The following is a 27839-nucleotide window of genomic DNA, read 5'->3' as shown; positions in this document are numbered from 1 at the left end:
CCTTCATATACTCTCTTAGCTACTGGTCTCAAACTTGTAAAACACATAATAAAATAAATCACTACACGGTACAAGAAAAGTGATGTTCTGGGTCAATTTGACCTTAGTCTATATAACTTTTGAACGGTGTGTCCTAGAAATAAGCTGCTTTCTGCACAGGAATGATATCCCTATGATACTCAGACGCGGAACAACACTGATCTGGAGTCAAATTGACATGCAATTTGACCCTTGAACTTTCTGTAAAACACATAATAAAAATAAATAAAAGAAATCACTACATGGTACAAGAAAAGTGACATCCATGATGTTCTGGGTCAATTTGACCCCCACAATTTGTCCTTGACCTTAGTCTATATAACTTTTGACTGGAGTGTCCTAGAAACAAGCTGCACAGGAATGGTGCAACCACGCCGACCACATAGATACAAGAATGATTTCCCTATGATGTTCAGAGGCTGAGCAACACTGATCTGAATTTGAGCTTTGACAAATGTTGACTTACGACGTTGGATCACGGACGATCTGGCAGATTTATGTCTTTGACATGCATCAAACATTTGGCTCTATTGAAAGGTTGGGGCTATTAACCCAGGGAAAAGAACATCTGAAAGAAGACATTCTCAGCAACATTTAAGGGAAACTGTGCTTTCTGTGACTGTACCTACTGTATTAACCTGGAACATAACTTGTGTGTAGCCGAATTGAACGTAAGGGTAGAGTTTCCAGTATATAGTCTTGCTATTGTTATTTTACTGCTGCTCTTTAATTACTTGTTAATTTTATTTCTTGTTCTTATCCATTTTTTAAATATTTTTTTTAAACTGCATTGTTAGTTAGGGGCTCGTAAGTAAGCATTTCACTGTAAGGTCTACACCTGTTGTATTCAGTGCATGCTAATAAAATTTGATTTGAAGGAGAGCATAATAGTTGACCTACAGTATACATGACCGTTGAAATTCATTTGACCTCAATTTAATAACATACAAGAACATCTTCATAACATATATTATCTATTATACATATCACATGCAAAAGCATAAAGAGCAATACACATCCTCTTCTTACGTAACCCTTTCCTGCAGTCAAACAACCTAGTGGCCTCGTTGGTAGAATGTTATTCATATGTTTTTTTAGAATTAATAAACATCATTTTTTTTAAATCAGAAAATCTTGTGTTTCTACGTCACACAGTTTCGTTATATTTCAGTCTTCTGAGATGTACAGTATATAAAGTCTATTGGGATGTAAACTCAAAATGGAATACATTTCAACTCTATATCTGACATAGTACAGGTGTCTTCTTTATTAAGCCCATGTGTGAGTTGTATACTTCTGTTTCAAAGTAGATTTTCTTAAGACTACCAAGTGACCCTGATTTAGCCCACTGCATTAAAAGGTTAACTCACAGTTTATACAACAGAGTCGCTGAGTCTGTCTCTCTAAATTCATTGAGTGTGTGTGTGTGTGTGTGTGTGTGTGTGTGTGTGTGTGTGTGTGTGTGTGTGTGTGTGTGTGTGTGTGTGTGTGTGTGTGTGTGTGTGTGTGTGTGTGCGCATGTGTACATACATGCGTGTGTGTACATCTGTGAAGGTACATTTGTGTGTGTGTGTCAGGTGAGGCTGTGCTGTCCCAGAGCAATGATCAGGTCCTGTAGAGGTTGTGTGTGTTCTGCTTCCAACAGGTCGTGTTGAAGGCTGAAGTGTGTGAGGTGTATGAACAACGTGTTGAGGTGGGGGTGTAGTCCCAGAACCAGGGCCTCTCTGTAGTGTCTCCAGTAGATATGAGCCAGAACACGGAACAACAGCAGAAACACCTTCTTGACCAAGAACACAAAGCCTGCTGGGAACACTGACCCTGGTGAAGGAAGGAGGGGAGGAGAGAAGAAATGAGATGGATAGGATGTAGAGAGAGGTTGGGGATAAGAGAGGGAAGGGAAATAGTGAGGAGGATGATGTGTAAGGTAGTGGGGGAGAGGGAGTGAATGGGGAGAAGGGTTGAGTATTTTATTGACTCATAGATTAGTTGGTTTGTTATGTTGTAGTCATTAGTTGATGATCAGTGGGGCAGTGAATGTCTGCAGCACTTGTGTTCATTTACTATAGTGTGTGTGTGTGTGTGTGTGTGTGTGTGTGTGTGTGTGTGTGTGTGTGTGTGTGTGTGTGTGTGTGTGTGTGTGTGTGTGTGTGTGTGTGTGTGTGTGTGTGTGTGTGTGTGTGTGTGTGTGTGTGTACCTGCTCTGGTGGGGAAGACGTCTTCATCTGTCAGTAGGTCTTGGATGTAGGACATGGTGTAGTCAAAGTAGAGAGGAGCGGAACACCTCAACTTCTTCCCCTGATCGTCTTTCCATGTATACACTCTGCACACAGACACAGTGAGGGAGCATAAAGGTATGTCTGCATGAGTGTGAATATTAATGTACGTACGTGTGTGTGTTTGAGTGTGACTTACGTGTTATCTGGTCCGCAGGCTGTAGGACAGGTGGTAGGAGTACATAACTCAGAAAGGGCACTGGAGAACAGGTTAATATGCTTAAAGAACGCTACCGCTGGAGAGGGGGAGAGAGAAACAGTTTGTTCTAGTAATGCAATATTGGTATTAGGGATATACCAAATTAACCCTTACTCTTATTTTGGCATAACCCTAAAGTAACCGTAACTTCATGTCCACATCCTGGTTCAACCCCAACCCTAGCTTCATGTCCACATCCTGGTTGAACCCCAATCCTAGCTTCATGTCCACATCCTGGTTCAACCCCAACCCTAGCTTCATATCCACATCCTGGTTCAACCCCAACCCTAGCTTCATGTCCACATCCTGGTTCAACCCCAACCCTAGCTTCATATCCACATCCTGGTTCAACCCCAACCCTAGCTTCATGTCCACATCCTGGTTCAACCCCAACCCTAGCTTCATATCCACATCCTGGTTCAACCCCAACCCTAGCTTCATATCCACATCCTGGTTCAACCCCAACCCTAGCTTCATGTCCACATCCTGGTTCAACCCCAACCCTAGCTTCATATCCACATCCTGGTTCAACCCCAACCCTAGCTTCATGTCCACATCCTGGTTCAACCCCAACCCTAGCTTCACGTCCACATCCTGGTTCAACCCCAACCCTAGCTTCATATCCACATCCTGGTTCAACCCCAACCCTAGCTTCATATCCACATCCTGGTTCAACCCCAACCCTAGCTTCATGTCCACATCCTGGTTCAACCCCAACCCTAGCTTCATATCCACATCCTGGTTCAACCCCAACCCTAGCTTCATGTCTACATCCCGGTTCAACCGTAACCTCAACCACAACTCTAATCTTGGCATAACCCTAACACACTTCATGTTTAACCCTGGTTTAACCCTAACCTAACACTCCCAAATAGAACTCCCATTTCTGAATTCCCAATGTCTGGTCTTGTGTGGTTTTTGTGTGTGAGAGCATGCTTACGTGTGTGTGTGTGTGTGTGTGTGTGTGTGTACTGACTGTTGCTGGCGAGCCACTCAGCCTGGTCCAGTCCGGGTGGCAGGGTGGTGAGGGCGGTCATGTCAGTGTGTGTGATCCTCTCAGAGACATACTGCTGCTGCAGATAGGGACGCTCCTCCAACACCCGCTCATTGTTATTATCTCCCCTAAACAATACAACACACACAGTTCAAGTGGGAGTGTGTCTGTCAGTATTTAAGTGTCCATGTTTCACTGCTCCAGCTGCAGTCATCAGATTGCATAGTTTGCAGTCTGGACTATATGGTTTACTATATACACATACACACAGCTGTTGCTGCAGTCTCTTCCCAGGTAGCACATAATGTTCTGAAAACCAATTGTGTTTGTCTTGTTATTCTGGAAAAGAACTCCAATTGACTCAACTAATTCATACCTTCAGATTACTACTATATTATTCTAATTGTAGTCTTATAGAGTTATTACTAAAATAACTCATAAGTCAGGTCTTCTTAGAAAACCAGTTTGTCCAATAACTAGACTGGTGCCCTCCTAATCATTTCATAGTAATAAGTGTACACACTACCTTACAGTATGTATTAACTCATTTGTTAGTACAATTAACTGTTTCAGAATAATCCACAATATTTAGGAGTGACCAAGCTATACGATTTATATGATTAATATTTGGTTGCACACTCTCATTTCATTAGTAATAATCGATTTTTGACCCCATCTGTCACTTCTTTGTTCCTTATTCAGGCAGAAAGGGTGTAATCTCACAGAGATGCTGTGATGTGTTGGCTTCAGTTCTCAGCTCAAACTCCTCTAATCTAGGAGAGAGCTGGACCTGAGTGATACTAAACTGCAGGATGCAGGACTGGAGCTGCTCTCTACTCAACTGGGGAATCCACACTGTAAACCGAAGACACTGAAGTAATGACATCGCTCAAATATGCCATTAAAACTAATTTGTTCGAAAATATAAATTGATCCTTCATGTAGAGCTGAGATGTAAATGTGTTTCTCCCACTGCTGGCTGAGAGTTGTAAAGTCACAGCGGAAGGCTTTGCTTCTCTGGCTTCAGCTCTGAGGTCAAATCTCTCACACCTGATAGAGCTGGATCTGAGTAACAATGAACTGCAGGATTTAGGAGTACAGCTGCTCTCTGGAGGACTAGGGAGTCCACACTGTAAACTGGAGGTTTTGAGGTGAGATATATCATACAGATCTTTGGGCATATTCTATCTCAGCCAGTGTGTGTGACTATATACACACTGAAATACACATTCGGTATATATTCATGCATGTTGTAGTACAATGAGCCCAGCTAGCACATAACGTTCTGAGAACCATATGTTTCTTAGAGCTTGGTGAGAGCATGGTTATCCCATGGTTATTTTGCATACAGCCATCCCATCAACTTTCTGGGAATGGTGCAGGATAGTTGCTTGGTTTGGAACATTCTCAGCATATTTAAGGAATTTGACAAAAAAATCATTATATTTGTGGTATTTCATTACTTTTACCTTAAAGTACAAACATGGTTAGATTTGTCAATTTTGGTAACGTTCAAGGAACGTTCTCCAACTAGTTTGACATTGGGGAATGTTCTCAAATAGTTCAGAGAACATTAAGAAAAAACTTTCTTCTGTGGGAATTTCAGTACTTCAGCATAACGTTTCCTACAGGTTTCCTCATAGTTCTATTTGTTATTGTTACATAAAACCCACAAAACATTAGTAACGTTCAAAGAATGTTCTGAGAATGTTATTAAAAAATATATACATTCCGTTCTCAGCGTCAACAAAACTATGTCTATTCTCTATCTTGTTCAGGAGTCTTGGCCGCACTTTGATATGGGGTCTGTTTGAATAGACTAAAATTAATAAATAAAGCTTTGTATGAATATAAAAATGTAAAATAAACACACTAGCGCCATCCCGGTGGTGCAGTGGACTAGTTCAATGGATAGAGAATAGAAGATCATAAGTGCAAATCTCACTGACGCCGTGCCACAATAAAATGCCTAAGCAAATTCATTTCAATGTCCTATCTGTGTTCAAAACAGTTAACCTAAGCTAGCAGTGTTGTTAAAAGTCTTATTGAAACCTTCAGTGAAAGTAATTTAAAAACGTTCAAATAACCAATCATTTCCATTCTCAGAATGTTCATAAAACAATCTCAGAACCTCCCTGCAAACTAAAAAATGTACTCCCAGAACAGGCAACATTTTCACTCCCGTTCTCAGAACGTTAAAAAAAAAACGTTGTTTTACCGGTCAGGAAACGTATGGCTTCGTTACCAGACCAATGGGAAACCAAAAACGTTCTCTGTCACAACTTCCAAGGACCTACAGTGACCAAAAATATAAACGCATGTAAAGTGTTGGTCCCATGTTTCATGAGCTGAAATAAAAGATCCCAGAAATGTTCCATATGCACAAAAAGCTTATTTCTCTCAAATGTTGTGCACAAATTTGTTTACACCCGCTAGTGAGCTTTTCTCCTTTGCCAAGATAATCCATCCACCTGAAAGGTGTGGCATATCAAGAAACTGATTAAACAGATGCACCTTGTGCTGGGGACAATAAAAGGCCACTCTAAAATGTGCAGTTTTACCACAACACAATGCCATAGATGTCTCAAGTTTTGAGGGAGGGTGCAATTGGCATGCTGACTGCAGGAATGTCCACCAGAACTGTTGGCAGATAATTTAATGTTAATTTCTCTACCATAAGCCACCTCCAACGTCCTTTTAGAGAATTTGGCAGTATGTCCAACCGGCCTCACAACTGCAGACTACGTGTAACCACACCAGCCCAGGACTTCCACATCCGTCTTTTCCCCCTGTGGGATCATCTGAGAGCAGTCACCCAGACAGCTGATGAATCTGTTGGTTTGCACAACTGAAGAATTTCTGCACAAACTGTCAGAAACCATCTCAGGGAATCTCATTTGCGTACTTGTCGTCCTCACCAGGATCTTGAGCTGATTGCAGTTCGGCATCATAACCGACTTCAGAGAATGGAAATGATTGTTTATTTGAAGGTTTTTAAATAACTTCCTTAACTTTCACTGAAGATTTAAATTATACTTTTAATAACACTGCTAGCTTAGGTTAAATGCTCACCTTCGATGGCCACTGGCACGCTGGAGAAGTGTGCTCTTTCACGGATGAATCCCGGTTTCAACTGCACCGGGCAGATGGCAGACAGCGTGAATGGCGTTATGTAGGCGAGCGGTCTGCTGATGTCAACATTGTGAACAGACTGCCCCATGGTGGCGGGGGTGTTATGGTATGGGCAGGCTTAAGCTACGGACAACGAACACAATTGTATTTTATTGATAGCCATTTCAATGCACAGAGATACCGTGATGAGATCCTAAGGCCTATTGTCGTGCCATTCATCCGCCACCATCACCTCTTGTTTCAGCATGATAATGCACAGCCCCATGTCGCAAGGATCTGTACACAATTCCTGGAAGCTGAAAATGTCCCAGTTCAGACATGTCACCCATTGAGCATGTTTGGGATGCTCTGGATCAACGTATACGACAGTGTGTTCCAGTTCCTGCCAATATTCAGTCCAACATTCCACAATCAACAGCCTGATCAACTCTATGTGAAGGAGATGTGTCGCGCTGCACGAGGCAGATACTGACTGGGTTTCTGATCCTCACCCATACCTTTGTTTTGAGGTATCTGTGACCAACAGATGCCAATCTGTATTCCCAGTCATGTGAAATCTGTAGATTAGGGCCTAATGAATTCATGTAAATTGACTGACTTCCTTATATGAACTGTAACTCAGTAAAATCTTTGAAATTGGTTCATGTTGCGTTTATATTTTTGTTCAGTGTAAATGTGCTAGCTTGGTTATCTCCGGTGCTCTTGGGTGCTAAAGCGAATGAATTATGCACCTGTGTAATGAGGTTAAAGAGCTGTGTGTCTGGTTGTTACGGAAGCATCTGTTCAGCATAACAAATCAGAGATGAGGAGGGGTGGGCTGAGGAGATGATAAAGTGAGAGGGGTAATACTTTGTTATAATGCATTATAACCACAGACACATTAAATGTATTGTGATATTGGTCAATGTCTCTGTCCTAGAGAGTCTAAACCAGGGACTGGAGCCAGAGAGATTTGACTTCATGCAAAGCAGGTCCAAGTTTTCCACTGTACTACACTACACTGTCAATGTTTTCCACTGACTATATCACCACACAGTCAGTGAAGTGAAAGCAACGAAAATACTTTCAACCTTGATATCTGTGTGTGTATTTGAGAATGTGTGTGTGTGTGTGTGACCTTGTTACACTGATAACAGACACAATCTGTTCTCTATGAGGAGTTTCAGTCCCTGCTGGGGTTGCCTTGGTGTGTGTGTCCTATTGGCAAAACAGCATGGCCTTTGTCCACAGGAGAAAGAGAGAGACAGAGAGAGCAAGTGAACGATGACAGAGGGAGGTTAGGGCTAAAGGGTAAGGTCAGGACAAAGTATGTAGGAATAATTGCTTTTAAACAGCATCTGGGGATGGTACAGATAGAGGGAAGGTCACACTGGGAATCAATATAATGAATTAGCAGTGAACACAGCAATCAGGCTGGTTTTACCACGCTGAGGGAACTGTCAACTAAACTTCCTCCCTATTCTACTCTACACAATTGTCCCTTTATTTAGACTACCCTCTCTACCAACCACCTGTACACACACACAAATGAATCCAAAGTAGGTGGTGTGTTTATAGGTAAACAGAATCCACTGTGAGCCTGCTCTCTCACTCGTTTGTGTGTGTGTGTGTGTGTGTTAACACTTCACTGCACTCTGTGGACGAAGCAAACAGTAAGCCCAGCATAACTGGCTCTGTTCAAAGACACACAAGCCATCTATATATTCATGACATTTTTTAAAGCACACACCATCTCTTCTTAAACACTTTTTAAACCACAATCCCATTGTTCCTGCTTTTTGCCTCAGTAAAGGAATCTATATCCGTTGATGTTATCAGACAAATATGTGCCACACACACACACACGTCCTTATAAAGAGAACATTCCTCAGTTTACCATGTCCAGCAGCCGTCTCTCTTTTTCCCCGTCCCTACATCTCTCGCTCTATCCCCAATTTTCTCTCTCCACCTCAGATCTTTTGAGTTCTAACTAACTGTTCAAACTACTGCCAGCCCTACTCACAAACCCAGTCTAATCTGAACTAGCATAGAACAATGAGAGAGGGAAGGGGGGAAAAGAGAGCGAGGAGATGGAGGGAATGGATAGATTGAGAGAGAGGAAGGGGAGAGATACTTACAGTTTGTTGACGTCAGAGGGCTGGGGTACTATTTGTGTATCCGCAGCAGAGGGGTGACTCTGGCAGCCCCCCATGGCTGGGAGCTAAGACCTCGGAGTAGCCAGCGACAACCCTTTCCATCCAGGGCCGGGCTGTTACACACACAACAGAACACACTCACACATGCTCTCACATTCACTCATACAAAACACACTAATGTAGGCACACTATACTACACACTAACACACAGACCTCCTCCAGCAAAGCTCCAAGTATGAATTATATTCCACAAGTGTAATATCCACTGTGTGTACAGAAAAGTCCTCTGCTCCCTCCTCGTGTTAGTGTGTGTGTCTGTTCTTTGTCTGTGTCCCACGCCCCTAGACTCCTCCTCTGTGAGGTGGTCAGGCAGGTTTCTCCACAAACATATTTACTGAGCCAAGAGCTCTCTACTCCTCCCCCTCCATCTCTACTCCACCCCTCCCTCCACTAGGTAGCCTCGTGGTTGGAGCGTTGGGCCAGTAACCGAAGGGTTGCTGGATCGAATCCCCGAGCTGTCAAGGTAAAAATCTGTCGTTCTGCCCCTGAACAAGGCAGTTAACCCACTGTTCCCCGGTAGGCCGTCATTGTAAATAATAATTTGGTCTGAACTGACTTGCCTAGTTAAATAAAGATTCAATGAAATAAAAAAACATCTCTACTCCACCCACCCCTCCATCTCTAATCCACCCCCTCCATCTCTAATCCACCCCCTCCATCTCCACTCCACCCCCCCTCCACCCCCCTCTACTCCACCCCCTCCCTCCCTCCATCTCTACTCCACCCCCCCTCCATCCCTCTCTACTCCACCCCCTCCCTCCATCCCTCCATCTCTACTCTACCCCCTCCCTCCATCCCTCCATCTCTACTCCACCCCCTCCCTCCATCTCTACTCCACCCCTCCCTCTCTCCATCTCTACTCCATCTCTACTCCACCCCCTCCCTCTCTACTCCACCCCCTCCCTCTCTCCATCTCCAATCCACCCCCTCCATCTCTACTCCACCCTATACTCCACGCCCTCCCTCCATCTCTACTCCACCCTCCCTCCAACTATACTCCACGCCCTCCCTCCCTCCATCTCTACTCCACCCCACCCTCCCTCCAACTATACTCCACCCCCTCCCTCCAGCTATACTCCCCCCTCCCTTCACCTCTACTCCACCATCTCTACTCCACCCCCTCCCTCCCTCATCTCTACTCCACCCCACCCTCCCTCCAACTATACTCCACCCCCTCCCTCCATCTATACTCCCCCCTCCCTTCACCTCTACTCCACCATCTCTACTCCACCCCCTCCCTCCCTCATCTCTACTCCACCCCCTCCCTCCATCTCTACTCCACCCCCTCTCTCCATCTCTACTCCACCCTCCCTCCATCTCTACTCCACCCCCTCCCTCATCTCTACTCCACCCCCTCCCTCATCTCTACTCCACCCCCTCCCTCATCTCTACTCCACCCCCTCCCTCCATCTCTACTCCACCCCCCCTCTTTCCATCTCTACTCCACCCCCCCTCTCCATCTCTACTCCACCCCCTCTCTCCATCTCTACTCCAACCCCTCACTCCCCTCCCTCATCTCAACTCCACCCCCTCATCTCTACTCCACCCCCTCCCTCCCTCCTCCACCCCCTCCCTCCATCTCCACTCCACCTCTCCATCTCTACTCCACTCCCCCTCTCTCCATCTCTACTCCACCCCCCTTCCACCATCTCTACTCCACCCCCATCTCTACTCCACCCCCTCCATCTCTACTCCACTCCCTCCCTCCATCTCTACTCCACCCCCCTCCCTCCATCTCTACTCCACCCCCCTCTCTCCATCTCTACTCCACCCCCCTCTCTCCATCTCTACTCCACCCCCCTCTCTCCATCTCTACTCCACCCCCCTCTCTCCATCTCTCCTCCACCCCCCTCTCTCCATCTCTACTCCACCCCCCTCTCTCCATCTCTACTCCACCCCCCTCCCTCCATCTCTACTCCGCCCCTCCCTCCCTCCATCTCTACTCCGCCCCCTCCCTCCCTCCATCTCTACTCCGCCCCCTCCCTCCCTCCATCTCTACTCCCTCCCTCCATCTCTACTCCACCCCCTCCATCTCTACTCCGCCCCCTCCCTCCCTCCATCTCTACTCCGCCCCCTCCCTCCCTCCATCTCTACTCCCTCCCTCCCTCCCTCCATCTCTACTCCACCCCCCCCCCCCTCCCTCCATCTCTACTCCCTCCCTCCCTCCATCTCTACTCCACCCCCCCTCCCTCCATCTCTACTCCACCCCCCCTCCATCTCTACTCCACCCCCCCCCCCCCATCTCTACTCCACCCCCCTCCCTCCATCTCTACTCCACCCCCCCACTCCACTCCCTCCATCTCTACTCCACCCCCTCCCTCCATCTCTACTCCACCCCGTCCCTGGTTTGGTGTGTGTGTGAGACTGCAAATTGAACCCAACCCCTCTACTCACCTGACCTAAAGGTAAACATACTGTATTTGTTTTGGCTGCTGTGTGTCATTTCAGCACATGAATCAATGACATTGAGAGCCCAGTGTTGATGGTTGACATATTTATTAATTTGATATCTGAATTTACAGGCTAGGTTTGACAACAGTAACACACACAATTACATATACAGAAAAGGGACCGCCAGCATCAGAACCCTTAATAAAAGGCCTCTGACTACAGAGAGCACGCACACGTATGGGTCAGATGCAGCGTGCGGTGTTGTATGGGTCAGATGCAGCGTGCGGTGTTGTATGGGTCAGATGCAGCGTGCGGTGTTGTATGGGTCAGATGCAGCGTGCGGTGTTGTATGGGTCAGATGCAGTGTGCGGTGTTGTATGGGTCAGATGCAGCGTGCGGTGTTGTATGGGTCAGATGCAGCGTGCGGTGTTGTATGGGTCAGATGCAGTGTGCGGTGTTGTATGGGTCAGATGCAGTGTGCGGTGTTGTATGGGTCAGATGCAGTGTGCGGTGTTGTATGGGTCAGATGCAGTGTGCGGTGTTGTATGGGTCAGATGCAGCGTGCGGTGTTGTATGGGTCAGATGCAGCGTGCGGTGTTGTATGGGTCAGATGCAGCGTGCGGTGTTGTATGGGTCAGATGCAGTGTGCGGTGTTGTATGGGTCAGATGCAGCGTGCGGTGTTGTATGGGTCAGATGCAGCGTGCGGTGTTGTATGGGTCAGATGCAGCGTGCGGTGTTGTATGGGTCAGATGCAGCGTGCGGTGTTGTATGGGTCAGATGCAGTGAAGGTATGACGTAACTCTGGTTAGCTTTATCAGACCCTGAATCAGGGTGGATCCCTTTCCCAAATCTAGCCAATTTCATTAGTCTCTAGCCCACTTTGGCATCACAATAGGTAGATCAAATCGTCATATCACATACAAATATTATTAAGATTTTGTAATAACTCCCTGATTCCTTTAAGTCAAACCTCTTCCTCACTTGTGAGTAAAAACCCTTGGTGGTTCTGCCCACCATCACAAAGTGCTTTAAACATAAAACCACACAACAGAAACTAGCTTCACCAAGTCATACCTGAATGACAGGCTCTAAAAGAGAGAAAGAAGGGGCAGAGAGCGCTTTAGATACTGATAAGATGATATAGCATGAGGAATTGTATACGGAAGACATTTCCAATACACTAAACATATACATACATGTACCCACCCACCCAGGAGGAAGCACGTAGCAGGGCTTCAGGGTCTGATGCTGGGGTAAAAACCATAACAACACAGATGTCATTATTGCCTCATTTCAACATTATAAACACACACACACACACACACACACACACACACACACAGCAACCTGCTAAACATCCGCTTTCCGATACATCTGAATTGATACCAAAAATAGATACGTGTTTATATATATATATATACTGTTTACATTATAATACGTTTACATTATACCACAACCTAATAAAAGGTTCAAAGGTCACAATATTACATTTACACAGCTCTGTGGAGGGGTGATATGGAAGGGTGTGAGTGCTTCTGTCTCCGCAAACTATGTGTTTGGGTGTGTGTGTGTATACACTCACGAAGTGGCGTGTGTGTATGCCTCACGCTTTGTGTGTGTCGTGTGTGTGTGAATAATCACGCTGTATGTGTGTGTACTCATGCTGTGTGTGACGTCACACAGGTGTACTTTCATCACATCCACAGAACTGCTCTTTTAACCTGAGAATATATTTTCCAAATCTCCCACACATACACACAGAGAGAGAGAACAGACGGAATAGTCCACACAGAGAGGGAGAACAGACGGAATAGTCCACACAGAGAGGGAGAACAGACGGAATAGTCCACACAGAGAGGGAGAACAGACGGAATAGTCCACACAGAGAGAGAGAACAGACGGAATAGTCCACACAGAGAGGGAGAACAGACGGAATAGTCCACACAGAGAGGGAGAACAGACGGAATAGTCCACACAGAGAGAGAACAGACGGAATAGTCCACACAGAGAGGCGACGGAAGCCACCGAGGGGGCGCGGAATAGTCCACACAGAGAGGGAGAACAGACGGAATAGTCCACACAGAGAGGGAGAACAGACGGAATAGTCCACACAGAGAGGGAGAACAGACGGAATAGTCCACACAGAGAGGGAGAACAGACGGAATAGTCCACACAGAGAGAGAACAGACGGAATAGTCCACACAGAGAGGGAGAACAGACGGAATAGTCCACACAGAGAGGGAGAACAGACGGAATAGTCCACACAGAGAGGGAGAACAGACGGAATAGTCCACACAGAGAGGGAGAACAGACGGAATAGTCCACACAGAGAGGGAGAACAGACGGAATAGTCCACACAGAGAGGGAGAACAGACGGAATAGTCCACACAGAGAGGGAGAACAGACGGAATAGTCCACACAGAGAGGGAGAACAGACGGAATAGTCCACACAGAGAGGGAGAACAGACGGAATAGTCCACACAGAGAGGGAGAACAGACGGAATAGTCCACACAGAGAGGGAGAACAGACGGAATAGTCCACACAGAGAGGGAGAACAGACGGAATAGTCCACACAGAGAGGGAGAACAGACGGAATAGTCCACACAGAGAGAGAACAGACGGAATAGTCCACACAGAGAGGGAGAAAGATAGTGGGGCATTTTCATAATCAGGCTGGATTTTCTATGCTGAAATGATTTGAGTCAAATAAATAAAAACTAGGAACACATGTTGTCTTTGAAGACCTTACAGTCAGTAGTGACTACTCATTCCCCTCCTCCCCAGGCCTCAGACTTTACTCTGTGCTGATGATGTGACTAGTGGGAATGGAGCGTCTTCTCTACTTACTGTAAAAAAACCCGGCTGAGCCAAGAACTAACAAGACTACATAAAGCTGGATCACACACACGTCGCAGTGTGGTGATAGGTGTGTAGGAGAGACTACAGCAGAAGGGCAGGGACAAAACATCACATGACTCTGTTTATAAACTGTTGTGTTTAGGAGCTGTGGTTTGGCTTCCGGGAATGGCTTTTCTCTTCTGCTTTTTGACTCTCTCAGCCACCGTAGATGTCCTAGACACAGACCTATGACAGGGCAGCACTGCTCACGATACAGGATGTTGCATGGCATGGAGTGTTGTTGGGAAGTGTGTTAAGAGTTTGCTAGGGAATGGAGTGTGTATGTGTGTGTCGTGGTACCGTAGTACTAGGCTGGTCCGTTTGCCAAGGATGGTGTGTCTCTGTGGGGAGAGTGGAGGGGGTGGTGTCAGTGAAGAAGCAGGTACACAAGACACAGACACAGATACACACTTACTTTGTGACGGTGGCAGACCGAATTCTGAGGGGAGCAGCGGTGGCATTGACAGGGTCTCCTCCACCCATCACCCTCTCTTTCTCCTTCATCTTCGCTTTCTCTCTCATGTCAGCCTCACTGTAAGAGTAGAAAGACATAACTAAGAACATATTGGCTGTGTCTCAAATCACACCCTCTTCCCTTTATAGGGCACTATTATTGGCCAGATCCTTACAGTGCATTCTGAAAGTATTCAGGCCCTTTGACTTTTTCCACATTTTGTTACGATACAGCCTTATTCTAAAATTGATTCAATTGTTTTCCTCCCTCAATCTACACACAATACCCCATAATGGACAGAGGAAAACGTTTTTTTTTTTAACATTTTTGCAAATTTATAAAAATCTTGGGTATGACGCTACAAGCTTGGCACACCTGTATTTGGGGAGTTTCTCCCATTCTTCTCTGCAGATCCTCTCAAGCTCTGTCAGGTTGGATGGGGAGCGATGCTGCACAGCTATATTCAGGTTTCTCCAGAGATGTTCGCTCGGGTTCAAGTTCGAGCTCTGGCTGGGCCACTCAAGGACATTCAGAGACTTGTCCCGAAGCCCCTACTGCGTTGTCTTGGCTGTGTGCTTAGGGTCGTTGTCCTGTTGGAAGGTGAACCTTCGCCCCAGTCTGAGTTCCTGAAAGCTCTGGAACAGGTTTTCATCAAGGATCTCTCTGTACTTTGCTCCATTCATCTTTGCCTTGATCCTGACTAGTCTCCAAGTCTTTGCAGCTGAAAAAAAGTATCTTGTTTCTCATGGTCTGAGAGTCTTTCGGTGCCTTTTAGCAAACACAAGCAGGTTGTCATGTGCCTTTTACTGAGGAGTGGCTTCCGTCTGGCCACTCTACCATAAAGGTCTGATTGGTGAAGTGCTGCAGAGATGGTTGTCCTTCTGGAAGTTTCTCCCATCTCCACAGAGGAACTCCGGAGCTCTGTCAGAGTGACCATTGGGATCTTGGTCACCTCCCTGACCAAGGCCCTTCTCCCCCGATTGCTCAGTTTGACCAGGCGGCCAGCTCTAGGTTCCAATCTTCTTCCATTTAGGAATGATGGAGGCCACTGTGTACTTGGGGACCTTCAATGCTGCAGACATTTTTTGGTACACTTTCCCAGGTCTATGCCTCGACACAATCCTGTCTCGGAGATCTACAGACAATTCCTTCGACTTCATGGCTTGGTTTTTACTCTGACATGCACTGTCAACTGTGGGACCTTATATAGACAGGTGGGTGCCTTTCCAAATCATGTCCAATCAATTGAATTTACCACAGGTGGACTCCAATCAAGTTGTAGAAACATCTCAAGGATGATCAATGGAAACAGGATGCACCTGAGCTCAATTTCAAGTCTCATAGCAAAGGGTCTGAATATTAATGTAAATAAGGTATTTCTAAAAACCTGTTTTTGCCTTGTCATTATGGGGTATTGTGTGTAGATGGATTAAATAAACAATTTCGTCATCAATTTTAGAATAAGGCTGTAACGTAACAAAATGTGGAAAGTGAAGGGGTCTGAATACTTTTCGAATGCACTGTATGTGGCAGCCCTGTGTGGTTCTGACCAAAAGTAGTGCACTATATAGGATTTTCGAGTGCTTTTGGATTTGCCAAAAGGATTTTTTTAGTAGACCCATCAGAACTCAGCACAGTCCTAGAGTAGAGAGGCATAGTCATAGGGTCAGAGAGGAATGTAGGGATGCCCAGCCAAAGGTCAGAGGTCAAAAACATACAGTTAGCATGCAGCTGAACACAAAGCTCAATGCCTTGGTTTGACGTTATCAACAGCAGAACTGCAGTCCATTCACTGCTAATAGGGTGGCAGGTAGCCTAGAGATTTGAGCGTTGGGCCAGTAACCGAAAGGTCGCTGGTTCGAATACCTGAGCCAACAAGGTGAAAAATCTGTTGATGTTCCCTTAAGCAAGGCATTTAACCCTAATTTGCTCCAGGGGCACGGTACGACTATGCCCAACCCTTTAAAACAATACATTTCACTGCACCTATCTGGTATATGCGACAATAAAAACCTGTCTTTTTTTTGTTAGCAGATGTTGTCTGTGGCTATGTTTCCATTGGGTTTTGCTCTGCAAAGTGTTATACACTCTAACACTCCCAAGGCAATACAACTCCACAGGCAACACACTCAATGGCTAGAGACCTCATACACTACCTACCCTCTGACTGCAGGATGAAACACTCTGGAGGAGGAGAGGAAATTCAGAAGTGGAGGAAAGAAGATGGAAGGGAATGTGGGAGTGGAGAGAAGAGAAGAGGAGTGGAAGAGGGCAAGACAAGAAATTAGGAGAAGATGAGTAAGAGGAGGAGAGGAGGGAGGACAGATTTGGAAAGTGGGAGGGAGGGAAGGAGAGAGGAAAAGAGAGAAGGTGAGAGGAGCGGTGTGGTGGGGACATTGGACAGTAAGGCAGGGAGAGGAATATACTGCACGACTGAGAAGAGAATGTGTGTGTGTGTACCTGGTGAAGACAGCTCTCTCGTTCTTGGCGTCCATCCTAAGTCTGATGGTCTCCCGTCCGGCTGTTGTGACAACGGTCTCTGTAGTGACCATTTCCTTGGATACCGTCTCCATAGTAACAGATTCAGTTTTGTCCTCTTCATCACTTTCTGAGCCTCCTGATGAAGAGCTGTCTGATGCTACCAGGGGAGCCTTCCTTGCCACACACACACTCCACACACAAGCTGCAGAGAAAACACACGTTTATTCACACACACACTTGGCAAATTGAACACACACGCAATGCAGGGAGAAAACACACAGACTTACAGTTCTTGTCCTGGCTGGGTTTTGTTTTGTCTGACCCACAGATCTCTGAGTCTACTGGAGAAGTGCACCTCGGACCTGTCTCTGAACTGAATACACACACACACACACACACACACACACACACACACACACAAACAAACTTATACATGAGCAGCAGAATGTTCATAAAGACAGACTGAAATGTGGCTACACTCACCAGCAGAAGGGCTGAAAGTCAGTGAACTTGGCCCAGCCCTTCTCTGCAGTTATGGGTTGGGGGGCGGGGCTGCCCCATGCATCCACGCCCACTTCTGACTTGGGGGCAGGGCTGTCCCATGAGTCTACGCCCACTTCGGACTTGGGGGTGGGGCTACCCCAGGGGTCTACGCCCACTCCTGATTTAGAGGCGGGGCTACCCCATGGGTCTACGCCCACTCCAGGTGTGGGGGCAGGGCTACCCCATGGGTCTACGACCACTCCAGACTTGGGGGTGGGGTTAGCCCATGGATCCACGCCCACTCCAGGAGAGGGTGACTTCGAGTTCACCTCCCCGAAACTAGCCGCCCAGCCAGGGCCTGAGGAATAAATACAACTCAGAGCTGAGGACCAGACACACACAAACAAACCAAGCAGAACCAGAAACATACGCATCGACTACCACAGCAACACACAACCAAAGAAAATGATAAGCACATACAACCACAAAAACACCCCACGAACAAAAACACATGAAATACCCACACACAGACCTGGGTTCAAATATTCATCCTTACTCTGTGCAGTCTCAGTCTGGCTGATGTTCTTGCTGTGTTCCGTCTGACCTGTGACCTCACTAGGCACCTCCCACTCCTCCGTTTCAGAACCTGTTGAGCTATCAGGAGTATCGCTCACCCCATCACTCTGAGCCGCTCCAACAGACGTCCGTGACCCCCCAAACCTGAGAGAGCAAGACAGAGAGCGTTGTATGTGTACCTGGTCCTGGACCAGATGTGTCGTATTCTGGTCCAGGACCTGGTGTGTCGTATTCTGGTCCTGGTGTGTCGTATCCTGGACCTGGTGTGTCGTATTCTGGACCTGGTGTGTCGTATTCTGGACCTGGTGTGTCGTATCCTGGTCCTGGTGTGTCGTATTCTGGTCCTGGTGTGTCGTATTCTGGTCCTGGTGTGTCGTATTCTGGTCCTGGTGTGTCGTATTCTGGACCTGGTGTGTCGTATCCTGGTCCTGGTGTGTCGTATCCTGGTCCTGGTGTGTCGTATTCTGGACCTGGTGTGTCGTATCCTGGTCCTGGTGTGTCGTATTCTGGACCTGGTGTGTCGTATTCTGGTCCTGGTGTGTCGTATTCTGGTCCTGGTGTGTCGTATTCTGGTCCTGGTGTGTCGTATTCTGGTCCTGGTGTGTCGTATTCTGGTCCTGGTGTGTCGTATTCTGGTCCTGGTGTGTCGTATTCTGGTCCTGGTGTGTCGTATTCTGGTCCTGGTGTGTCGTATCCTGGACCTGGTGTGTCGTATCCTGGACCTGGTGTGTCGTATCCTGGACCTGGTGTGTCGTATCCTGGTCCTGGTGTGTCGTATTCTGGACCTGGTGTGTCGTATTCTGGTCCTGGTGTGTCGTATTCTGGACCTGGTGTGTCGTATCCTGGTCCTGGTGTGTCGTATTCTGGTCCTGGTGTGTCGTATTCTGGTCCTGGTGTGTCGTATTCTGGTCCTGGTGTGTCGTATTGTTAATCTAAGTGTGTGAACGTGTGTGTGTTTGTATACCTGGTCCTAGACTTGGTGTGTGTAGTATAGTTGATCTCTCTCTCCTCCCAGATATCTTCCTCTTCGTTGTCATCAAACGACTGGATCTTCTCCTTAGTGCAGGCCTCAAATGCTGCAGTCTTAGCCTGCGTATGCACACACACCACAATGTATGTGTATAGATCCCTGCATAACTGTACTCGTAGACCAGTCTACGTAATGACTCACAGTGAATTTCAAATGGAAGCGCCTAGGAGAGAGGCTATGGACTCTGTCACTCACAGTGTCCTCTGTGTCCACGTTGAAGTTAATCTCTGCGATCCGGTCAAAGGTGGCGCTGCCGCACACAACATACACACAATCACAATCAAGTCAGAACCACTTAGAGGACTTACTTGATGCTGTGTGTTTGTTTGTTTGTTTGTTTGTTTGTTTGTGTGTCTTACTTGATGTTGTCGCCGTGTTCTGAGAACTCGTCGTCATTGAAGCTGAACTGATCCACAAAGTTAGCAGTGATCTGCTGGATCTGGTAGTCTGAGAATGTCTGAAAGACAGCAGACATTGAAAACAGAACTGGATTATGGTAACTACCATGACAGAGTAGGAGCAGTAGATGACTATCTGGAAATACATGCGTGTGTGTGTACTTGTTGCAGTGACAGCTCTTTGGGGAAGGGACTCTGTCTGTCATCGTCTTCACTGGAGGAGCGCAGGTTGTGAGACACCTGAAACACACAAGGCCAGGGTTTTACTTGTGTGTGTGTGTGTGTGTGTGTGTGTGTGTGTGTGTGTGTGTGTGTGTGTGTGTTATGTATGTTATGTGTACCAGGTCTACAGTGTTCTTCTTGTTGATCTCTGTCAGGGCCTGGTCTACAAAGGTCTCCCAGCGCCCCTTGCAATCCACAAGCAGCTCTGCAACACACAGACAGTCACAGTAGAGACAGCTTCACACACAGACAGTTATTCTACAATAGGCGTGTTATGTCCGTAACCCTAAGTAACCCACACAGCCCTACCTGTAATAAGGCTGCTGATCTGGCTGTGTACTGTTCCTTTCTCCATGCTACAGACTACAGTATTGGCGATCCTAGTCAGGTGACCCATGTAGCCTCTCCTCATGCCCCCCTCCGCCCTGAGAACACACACGGTCGTGCCAATATGTAACACACACAATTATATTTATGAACGTTAACACACTATACTAGTGATACACCAATCACAGATGACAAAACAGTTTCAAAAATAGCTGAATTGCTATCTGTTTAACAGTTTTAAGTATCTTACTGCATCTTATCATTCTCCTCCCAGGCCTCCAATATCCTCTGAACCAGACGACAGTCCTGAAACAACTACAGATGGAGCGAGAGAGAGCGAGAGAGAGCGAGAGAGAGAGAGAGAGAGAGAGAGAGAGAGAGAGAGAGAGAGAGAGAGAATGTTACTGAGACACACAGGCAGGCAGAAACAGAGAGAGAGACAGACAGACACGTACATGGGTCACCAGTGGGTTATGTGTGGAGATGTCGGGAGGGACAGAGGGCAGTGGGAGTGTGGGGCCAGGCGAGGCCTGCTTCTCCTGGGGCTCCTGCTGAAGCCTGGGATTTTCCTGGGTAACCAGGGGCCTCTGCTCCTGGGCAGAGTGGCTGAGGATGGCTGCCACACACAGCTCCACTTGGAAGTGCAGGAAGTTGTTCCAGGTGTACTTAAAGAACAGGTCCTGCAACACACAACAAAAACAGGTTAATGGATAAAAGATGTAAAAGTGTATACAAACCAGGACATGATGTGTGTGTGTGTGTGTGTGTGTGTGTACTGACCAGTAGAATGTTTATGGTGTTGAGTCTGCAGAGCTCCAGTGTGACGGTGTTGTTATAAATGGTGTTGTTACAACAGATGTAATAACTGGTGTTAGTGGTCTGTAGCAGAGAGGCCATCAGTTTGGCCACATGGAGACGACAGTTACCCAGTGGCACCTCCAACACACCTAGACTGGTAAGCATGGGGGTCACCTACACACACACACACACACACACACACACCCACACACCCACACACACCCACACACACACACACCCACACACACACACACCATTGAGTTGTATGATGTGTTGAATAGTTGACATTACAGCTCTGAAACTATACATGGCATAACAGTGCAAGACTGTATGGGTGACTAAGTCAGAGAATACAGGATGTGTGTATGTTGAAGGTGTGTGTTTGCGTGCGTGTACAAGTTTACCCTGGGCGGATCCAGCAGTAGTTGGTGGTAGTGTGTGAGGTGGGGTTGGATGGCCTGCAGGATGCTACTGTTGACACACCTCTCATGCCCCTGAACACACACATCCAACATACCCTCCACCCTGTAACACACACACACACAGGTAAGATAGGTATCTTTAGATAAGCATCTAGATCAGTCACAGCTTTTCCATTTACACCCCCATCCATGGGCAGTAGCTACTGAGAAATGACTTCCTGTTATAAGAGGAAATGTGTGTGTGCAGTGAAACCAAAAAGAGGCTGTGACCACATTCAATCTAATAGAGAGCAATATTAATTTACTATTTTTGAAGGCAATAACAGAGGCTAACTCCGCCATGACTCGTTGGCCAAAGCCTATTGGGAAATGAATGGGTGTTTTGGATAAACTCTATTAATAAGGTCTGTGGTAAACACAGGCTTAAAGGGTAGGAAGCATGAGTTTTTTCTCACCAATGTAACAACACGGTGTGGTCAAAGACTTAGTAACTTAGTTGTAGTCACGATCTGGTTACCTATAAGTACAAGAATGGTTTTGTTTTTGGGTCATTACATATTTAATACATTATTTCCGGATATCTTCTAAACAACCCACAATGCACTATTTCTCAACGTCACATGGAAAATCTACTCTGTGCTGCCTAGTTCGTATGCTAGCTCGGCAGCTAGCTCAAGCTGGCTAACGTTAGCCACTAGCTATGCTAGCACATAATTACATTCCAGACCAAGCGTTGGCAGTGGTGAGCTACAATCCACTGATCAAGAGGAGGTGTGATGTACAAATGGGGCACCTGCGGCATCCCCGTGCTCTTTACGAACTTTGTGGCCGTTATCTAGTGGGAACCCATTAGCATGGCAGGCTCTGGTGGCTTCTTGCCGTGGGCTCAAAACAAAATAGAAAAATCATACCTGCTTGCTCTAATTGTGTAGTACCTGTTCTTTAATCTGTTCTCCTGTTTGTTCTGTCAACCTTTCAGCATGTTCTCTGTGAAGTAGGCTACGAGAGTTTTGGAACTTTTCCCACCTTGGCTTAGTGCTATCACACTAGTTGACTGACTTCTGGAATCTATCTATTTTATATTTCTCTCACTATATAGCTATTGGATTTCCCTGACTCTCCCTCGGCCCAGCGAAATGCCCACCTACCCCTCGCTTTGGTAGCCAACTCAACCTGCACTCTTAAAAGTTTTACCATCGGATGGGCCCAACACTTCAATCTGTAGGTCTCTGCTCTCTCTTTGCTTTTAATCTGCGGTTATGTTTAAGTTGTGTTAGTTGTGGTTGGCTATGCTAGTTGGCTAAATAGCTAACATTACCTGGCTGGCTAGCTTGCTGGCTAAGATAACTGCATACAGCTAACATTCTTTGAAAACTGGTTAAATGGCTTTATGCATTTCCAAAACTTAAATTTACTTTAATGTAGCTGTACGCTAGGTATTGATAACAACTGGCTGACTATTGCAGTGCTAATGTAACGTTAGCAGGCTGGTAGGGCAAACGTTAGCAAACTAGTAGGGCTAAAGTTAGCAGGCTAGTTGGCTAGCAACCTTGCAAGTTGATTGGTAACAATTAATTAATTATTTGCTTGTAAATTGGTAGAAAATTACTTTCAATCTAGTAGTCATGAGTGCAAATGATTTGGTTTAATTTTAAGTTATACATTTGAAGTTATTTCTGTTGGAGTTTACATTATAGGGAATAGGCTGGCTTGCCGGGTCCTCCATAACAGGCTGATTACACCCCTCGCGTTGCAAAATACATTTTGAAATCTATATTATTCAATTATTGCACCCACACTGCTCGCGCGTGCCAACGAGCGTCTGCGTTACCAAGGGCTAAAATAGAAGTCAGTTCTATTTGTGACGCAGATTGCGCTGCAAGTCCTGCCTCTCCAATCTCCTCATTGGTTATACCCACATGGGTGACTGAAAGACGAACGAGGTCAGTGGCGGTAATGCACCTAATTTATGAAAGTTGCCAATCGCAATATAAAGTCAAGAGAAGAAAAAGCCTAGGAGGAGAGGACTAGAAACGATTTGGTTGACCGTTTTATGTGTGGATTAATTGTCGGAGTAGAGGACCTTGTGCATTTCAGGTAAAATAACAACTCAATGTTTATATTCCAGGACAAATTAGGCAGCAACAGCAAGCTAGCTAAATAGGACAAATTAGCTAGCAAGTGCAAGCTAGCTAGCTAAATTCCCATTAATGTTTAATGCTTTTGTTTTGATATTTTAACTTGCGTGTCGTGATCGCGTTTGGTGTGGGGGGACAAAATACATTTACGCACGATGGCGCATGCGCACAGCCGATTTGGGTTCCGTGTAATACACCACATCCCCAGAAAACATTTTCCGTCATGACTTCGGCAATCTTCGGAATTCTGATCGTTTTTTTTTTGTGAATTTTGAAGCATTTATGTAATCAAAACAAGCACCTAAAGGCTTCATAATTCATAAAGTTCATGTTAACTGACTGATATTATCTCATAGAACAAAACGTATATAAAATCTCCTAAGCCTGGGTTAACTCAGACCTTACTTTCTGCATATATCCCAAAACCCCATTCATTTCCCCCATAGGAATGAACCAGAAACAGAGGTAGAAGATGCTAACTCATTTCCCTTTTTAGGACTGCAAGCTGGCGAGCACTAGACTTTTGAAGTATGCGAGAATAGAACACCCACCCCGTCCTCCTGATTTCCAGTAAGGTTAGAAGGATTTGAGTTCCACAGATGATACAGCTCTCTGTCCTCTCTCCCACAAACATGTTGTCCAGCAGCTGACCCACACACTCCTGCCTGCAGGAACACACAGGGCTGAGGATATTACAGGTGTGTGTGTGTGTGTGTGTGTGTGTGTGGGTGTGTGAGAGACTTACGACTCCAGAACGGCAAGCAGAGGGTCAGCCTCAGAGTTCTCTTGGAGCTGATTGGCCTGGTCTCTGCTCAGACGGATGATGTCACACACAGTCTGGGATGCATTTGACTGTTTCTGAAACACACACACACATGGCTGGCGTTACCCCTCTGACAGCACTCTCTAGTCATCAGTAGTGTGGGTGTGTGTGTGTGTCGGTCTTACCTCCTCGTCTTTCCCAGGGTGGATGAGCTCTATAAGCCTCTGGGCCAGCTGCTCTTCATTTAACCACTGCAGAGGGAACACAAACTATTACATATTTTACCACACACTGAGGGTGTGTGGATGTGTGGGTGTGTGTCGTACGTTGAGTGTGTCCTGTCTGAGAGGAGCAGGCTCTACACAGCTGATGAGGCGTAGCAGGAGGTCCATCATGGCTGATGTGTTGATGTGATTCAGGACCAGACCCAGGAAACCCTCCTTTCCCCGCAGAAAGGAGACCACCTACAGAGACCACAACACAACCACCTGTCAAGCAGATCATCTAAAGACCAAAATAAATGATCATACAACAAAATGATTACAACCAATATTATCTACCCAGGTACGGCCCTATAAAATCTGTTTTATTTTTGCCTCATTCAGTTTAGTTTTTCCCAGGTTTCAAGAGTGTGCAAAGCTGTCATCAAGGCAAAGGGTGGCTACTTTGAAGAATCTCAAATATAAAATATAATTTGATTTGTTTAACACTTTTTTGGTTACTACATGATTCCATTTTTGTTATTTCATAGTTTTGATGTCTTCACTATTATTCTACAATGTAGAAAATAATACAAATAAAGAAAAACCCTGGAATGAGTAGGTGTGTCCAAACTTTTTACTGGTATTATATAGATATAAAAAATGTTAAGCAATGATGAATGAGCATTATTTCGCAATAGGATTTTCTCTTCTCCCGGGCAATTGGACGGTACCAATTCTATTTATTTTTTACATCCAGAAGCCGGCTAACGGAAGTCCTGGCGCGCGCTCACTCACTCACACACTCACTCACACACACAGGTTGTTTCAGAAAGTTGCAAGAAAATACGAATAACTGATGCATTTTCTAATAAGATCAATACATTTAGTTGATTTCCTACTAAGTGCAATAAATGTTGAATATTGTTGAATTCTGTTTTAATGTCTGGATTCCGTGCGCATTTTCCACAACACAGATTTTACAGGGCTCTACACTAAAGAGAGGAAACCTTCCTTCTTCTGCAGAAAATGAATCACCGCCACAATGAAACTACAACACAACCAGAATAAAATGATCAACTGTGTGAGAGAGTTGGTGTTACTGTACCTGTTCGGTCTTGCGTGTGATGAGGTTTCCGATGGTCTTGCTGAAGAAGGATGCAAGAAGGGGGTTGAGGGGAGGGGGCTGCTCCAGGAAAGAGTACAGGGTATCCAGCAGGGGCTTCTCTCCACCCAGCTTATCATTTATCACCCCCACATCACTCGTCAGCAGCTCACACGCTATGTTAGGGTGCCTGGAACACACACACACTCAGCAAAGTATCCCACTGACTGACTGACTGACAGACAGTGCGTGTGTGTCTCTACTCCTCTTGGCCCCCAAAGTTGTCTGAACAAAAATAAAAAAATACAAAACTGAATTTTAATTGTTGGACATAAAAGACTAAAAACACCAGGAAATCAGCTCCAAGTGATTTAATTTTGGAAATCAGTTCTCAAGTACTCCTACGCATAATAGAGAGATGTGCTCATATACGAAAGTAAACAAGGTTTTAAATGATTATGTTTTGTCAAATATTATCTCTGTTTGGGCTTCTTGCAGTCAACTTGCAGTCTATAAATGATTTGTAATTATGTTCCGGCCCCCCAACCACCCGCTCGAGAAACAAATCGGCCCGCAGCTGTATCTAGTTGATGATCCCTAGTCTACTCACTTAAAACGTTTTGTTTCTTCCAGGCCAGCAGGGGGCTCTGTGGTGATGAGGTGCAGCAGCTCCTGCATGCTGGTGTCCTGGGACAGGAAGACAAGCAGCCTTGGGCCCAGAGAGGAGCAAAGAGACACTCATTAGCATGACACCATTTCCTATTCTAAATGCTCAAACTAATGATAATAAACACTGTGCTTTCTATGGCAGATGTTAATGCTGAAGGATAACCTGCGGTTCTGGGCCTTGCACTCCTGCAGTACGTCCTCCTCCTCCATGAGCTCAGTGAGTGTGACATCATCCTTCTCCAGCAGGGCCTCTAGCTGGGATGACATGTGCAGGTCAAACTTCCAGAACATGGCTGCAGCTGCTAGGAGAAAGAGTGAATAGAAAGTCATCCTCACCAACCGAGTATCAAAGGTTTTGGAACTTTACATTTCCTGCTCGGTCTGGAGTGTGATGAGGTTCGTTTCCCACGGTCTTACTCAAGAAGGATGCAAGGAGGGTCTTGAATGGGGGGGGGGGGGGGGGGGGGGGGGTACCTAAATAATGTGTGTCCTTGGTCAGACCTTTTCAATCATTTGTCTCAAAGACCCAGGAAGGAATGGTCATCTGCATGGATGAATACACACAGCCAGACCCCCCCCCCAGTTTACAGAGGAAGCACTTTAAACCTATAGTGAAACAGATATAGGTTAGATTGCACCTTTAAGTGAGAATGTGTGTGAGTTTTTACCTAAGTAATTTGTGTGCTTGGTCAGATCTCTTCAGTCATTTGTCTCATAGACCCAGGAAGGAATGGTCATCTGCATGGATGAATACACACTCACACCATTGGCACACACACACCGATAAACTGTCTGCAACCCGAAAAGGGATAGAAAGGGAGAAAGAATCAGTGGGTTCCAGCACATACATACAGCTCTCACTCTCCTAATCACCAAGATTAGGAAGCTGTGCTGCGTAGCAAGGTGGCTAGCTAGCTGCCAATGACTGTCAAATATGTCTGACCATATTAACTAGTAGGATGATGTTAGCTAGCTAGCTAATTAGACTGCGTATATAGCTAGCCAGGCTGATTATTGTAATCTTGCCATGGCACAGCTACGACAAGCACCTACCTTGTCATTTAGCTCCAGGGCGTCAGTGTCAGTCTGCTAAAGTAGCTAGTTGAGCAGTTTGTTTATATTCCAAGCCAGTCAATTGGAGCTGCACGCCCCATCAACCAAATCTGTCAGTAATCTGGCGAGTGTTTCTTTGACAGCTCACCGGTGGCTGCCTGACCCTTCCACCCGTGTATAGTACAATCAATCCCAGCGCCAGTAAATTAATTGTCGCTTTTACCCTCAAGATTGCAGCAAGACAGACAAGGATGCTGTCATATTTTTTTATCAAAATGGCGGACACTGTTACGGGAACGCGCAAAATTAAAAAGTAGCTACGGGCACTTGTGGTTTATCATTGTGGTAAAGAGTAGACACTGTGCTGAATATTACAATTCCCAAAAAGATGGGTACCACCATTAAACCATAGCTTTCACACTGCTATATGTATGCCCCCGCCCTAACGGATTATTGACAATAGGAGATTAGTCAAAATGATAACTGGGTGACACAGTCAGGAGGATACTTCCAAAATTGACAAGCAGATGTTATCCGAAGCTGTAACTGTTAGCCTACAGATAACGTTATACAGATACATATGTATGTTTGTAGCTA

At 45.9% G+C, this 27839-nt stretch overlaps 2 protein-coding genes across 8 annotated transcripts; both read right to left on the bottom strand.

Annotated features, from left to right (window-relative positions):
- Positions 1–959: 959 nt before the first annotated feature.
- On the bottom strand, positions 960–9127 carry LOC106573435 (MOB kinase activator 2). 2 transcript variants are annotated; one of them, XM_045697083.2, is made up of 6 exons: positions 8986–9127; positions 8755–8885; positions 3488–3633; positions 2452–2548; positions 2235–2359; positions 960–1857 (listed from the first exon to the last, which is right to left on the bottom strand). In XM_045697083.2, the coding sequence occupies exons 2-6, from the start codon at positions 8826–8828 to the stop codon at positions 1613–1615; spliced, it is 687 nt and encodes a 228-aa protein (XP_045553039.1). In that variant the 5' UTR covers positions 8829–8885; positions 8986–9127; the 3' UTR covers positions 960–1612. The 2 variants fall into 2 exon arrangements, with proteins under 2 accessions (XP_045553039.1, XP_045553038.1); XM_045697082.2 differs by having other exon boundaries at positions 8755–9122.
- Positions 9128–13264: 4137 nt separating this feature from the next.
- Positions 13265–27831, bottom strand: LOC106573421 (serine/threonine-protein phosphatase 6 regulatory subunit 2). Of its 6 annotated transcripts, none has more exons than XM_014148456.3 (25): positions 27243–27831; positions 26858–26981; positions 26353–26491; positions 26131–26229; positions 25524–25710; positions 24542–24679; positions 24401–24466; positions 24198–24310; positions 24004–24117; positions 21297–21417; positions 20875–21066; positions 20550–20774; positions 20345–20409; positions 20077–20192; positions 19887–19972; positions 19708–19785; positions 19507–19604; positions 19343–19397; positions 19082–19206; positions 18074–18261; positions 17542–17899; positions 17346–17431; positions 17038–17260; positions 14539–14655; positions 13265–14464 (listed from the first exon to the last, which is right to left on the bottom strand). In XM_014148456.3, exons 3-25 carry the CDS (start codon positions 26478–26480, stop codon positions 14431–14433), a joined length of 3012 nt encoding a protein of 1003 aa, XP_014003931.2. In that variant the 5' UTR covers positions 26481–26491; positions 26858–26981; positions 27243–27831; the 3' UTR covers positions 13265–14430. The 6 variants fall into 6 exon arrangements, with proteins under 6 accessions (XP_014003931.2, XP_082818748.1, XP_045553018.1 ...); XM_082962622.1 differs by having other exon boundaries at positions 18098–18261; XM_045697062.2 differs by having other exon boundaries at positions 26353–26488.
- Positions 27832–27839: the final 8 nt, after the last annotated feature.

This window comes from Salmo salar, chromosome 16 (assembly GCF_965601325.2).
Source record: "Salmo salar chromosome 16, fSalSal1, whole genome shotgun sequence".
In the NCBI taxonomy this organism is placed as follows: domain Eukaryota; kingdom Metazoa; phylum Chordata; class Actinopteri; order Salmoniformes; family Salmonidae; genus Salmo; species Salmo salar.
The sequence above is the reverse complement of the archived record's forward strand: the minus strand, read 5'-3'. Positions and strand labels throughout refer to the sequence as shown.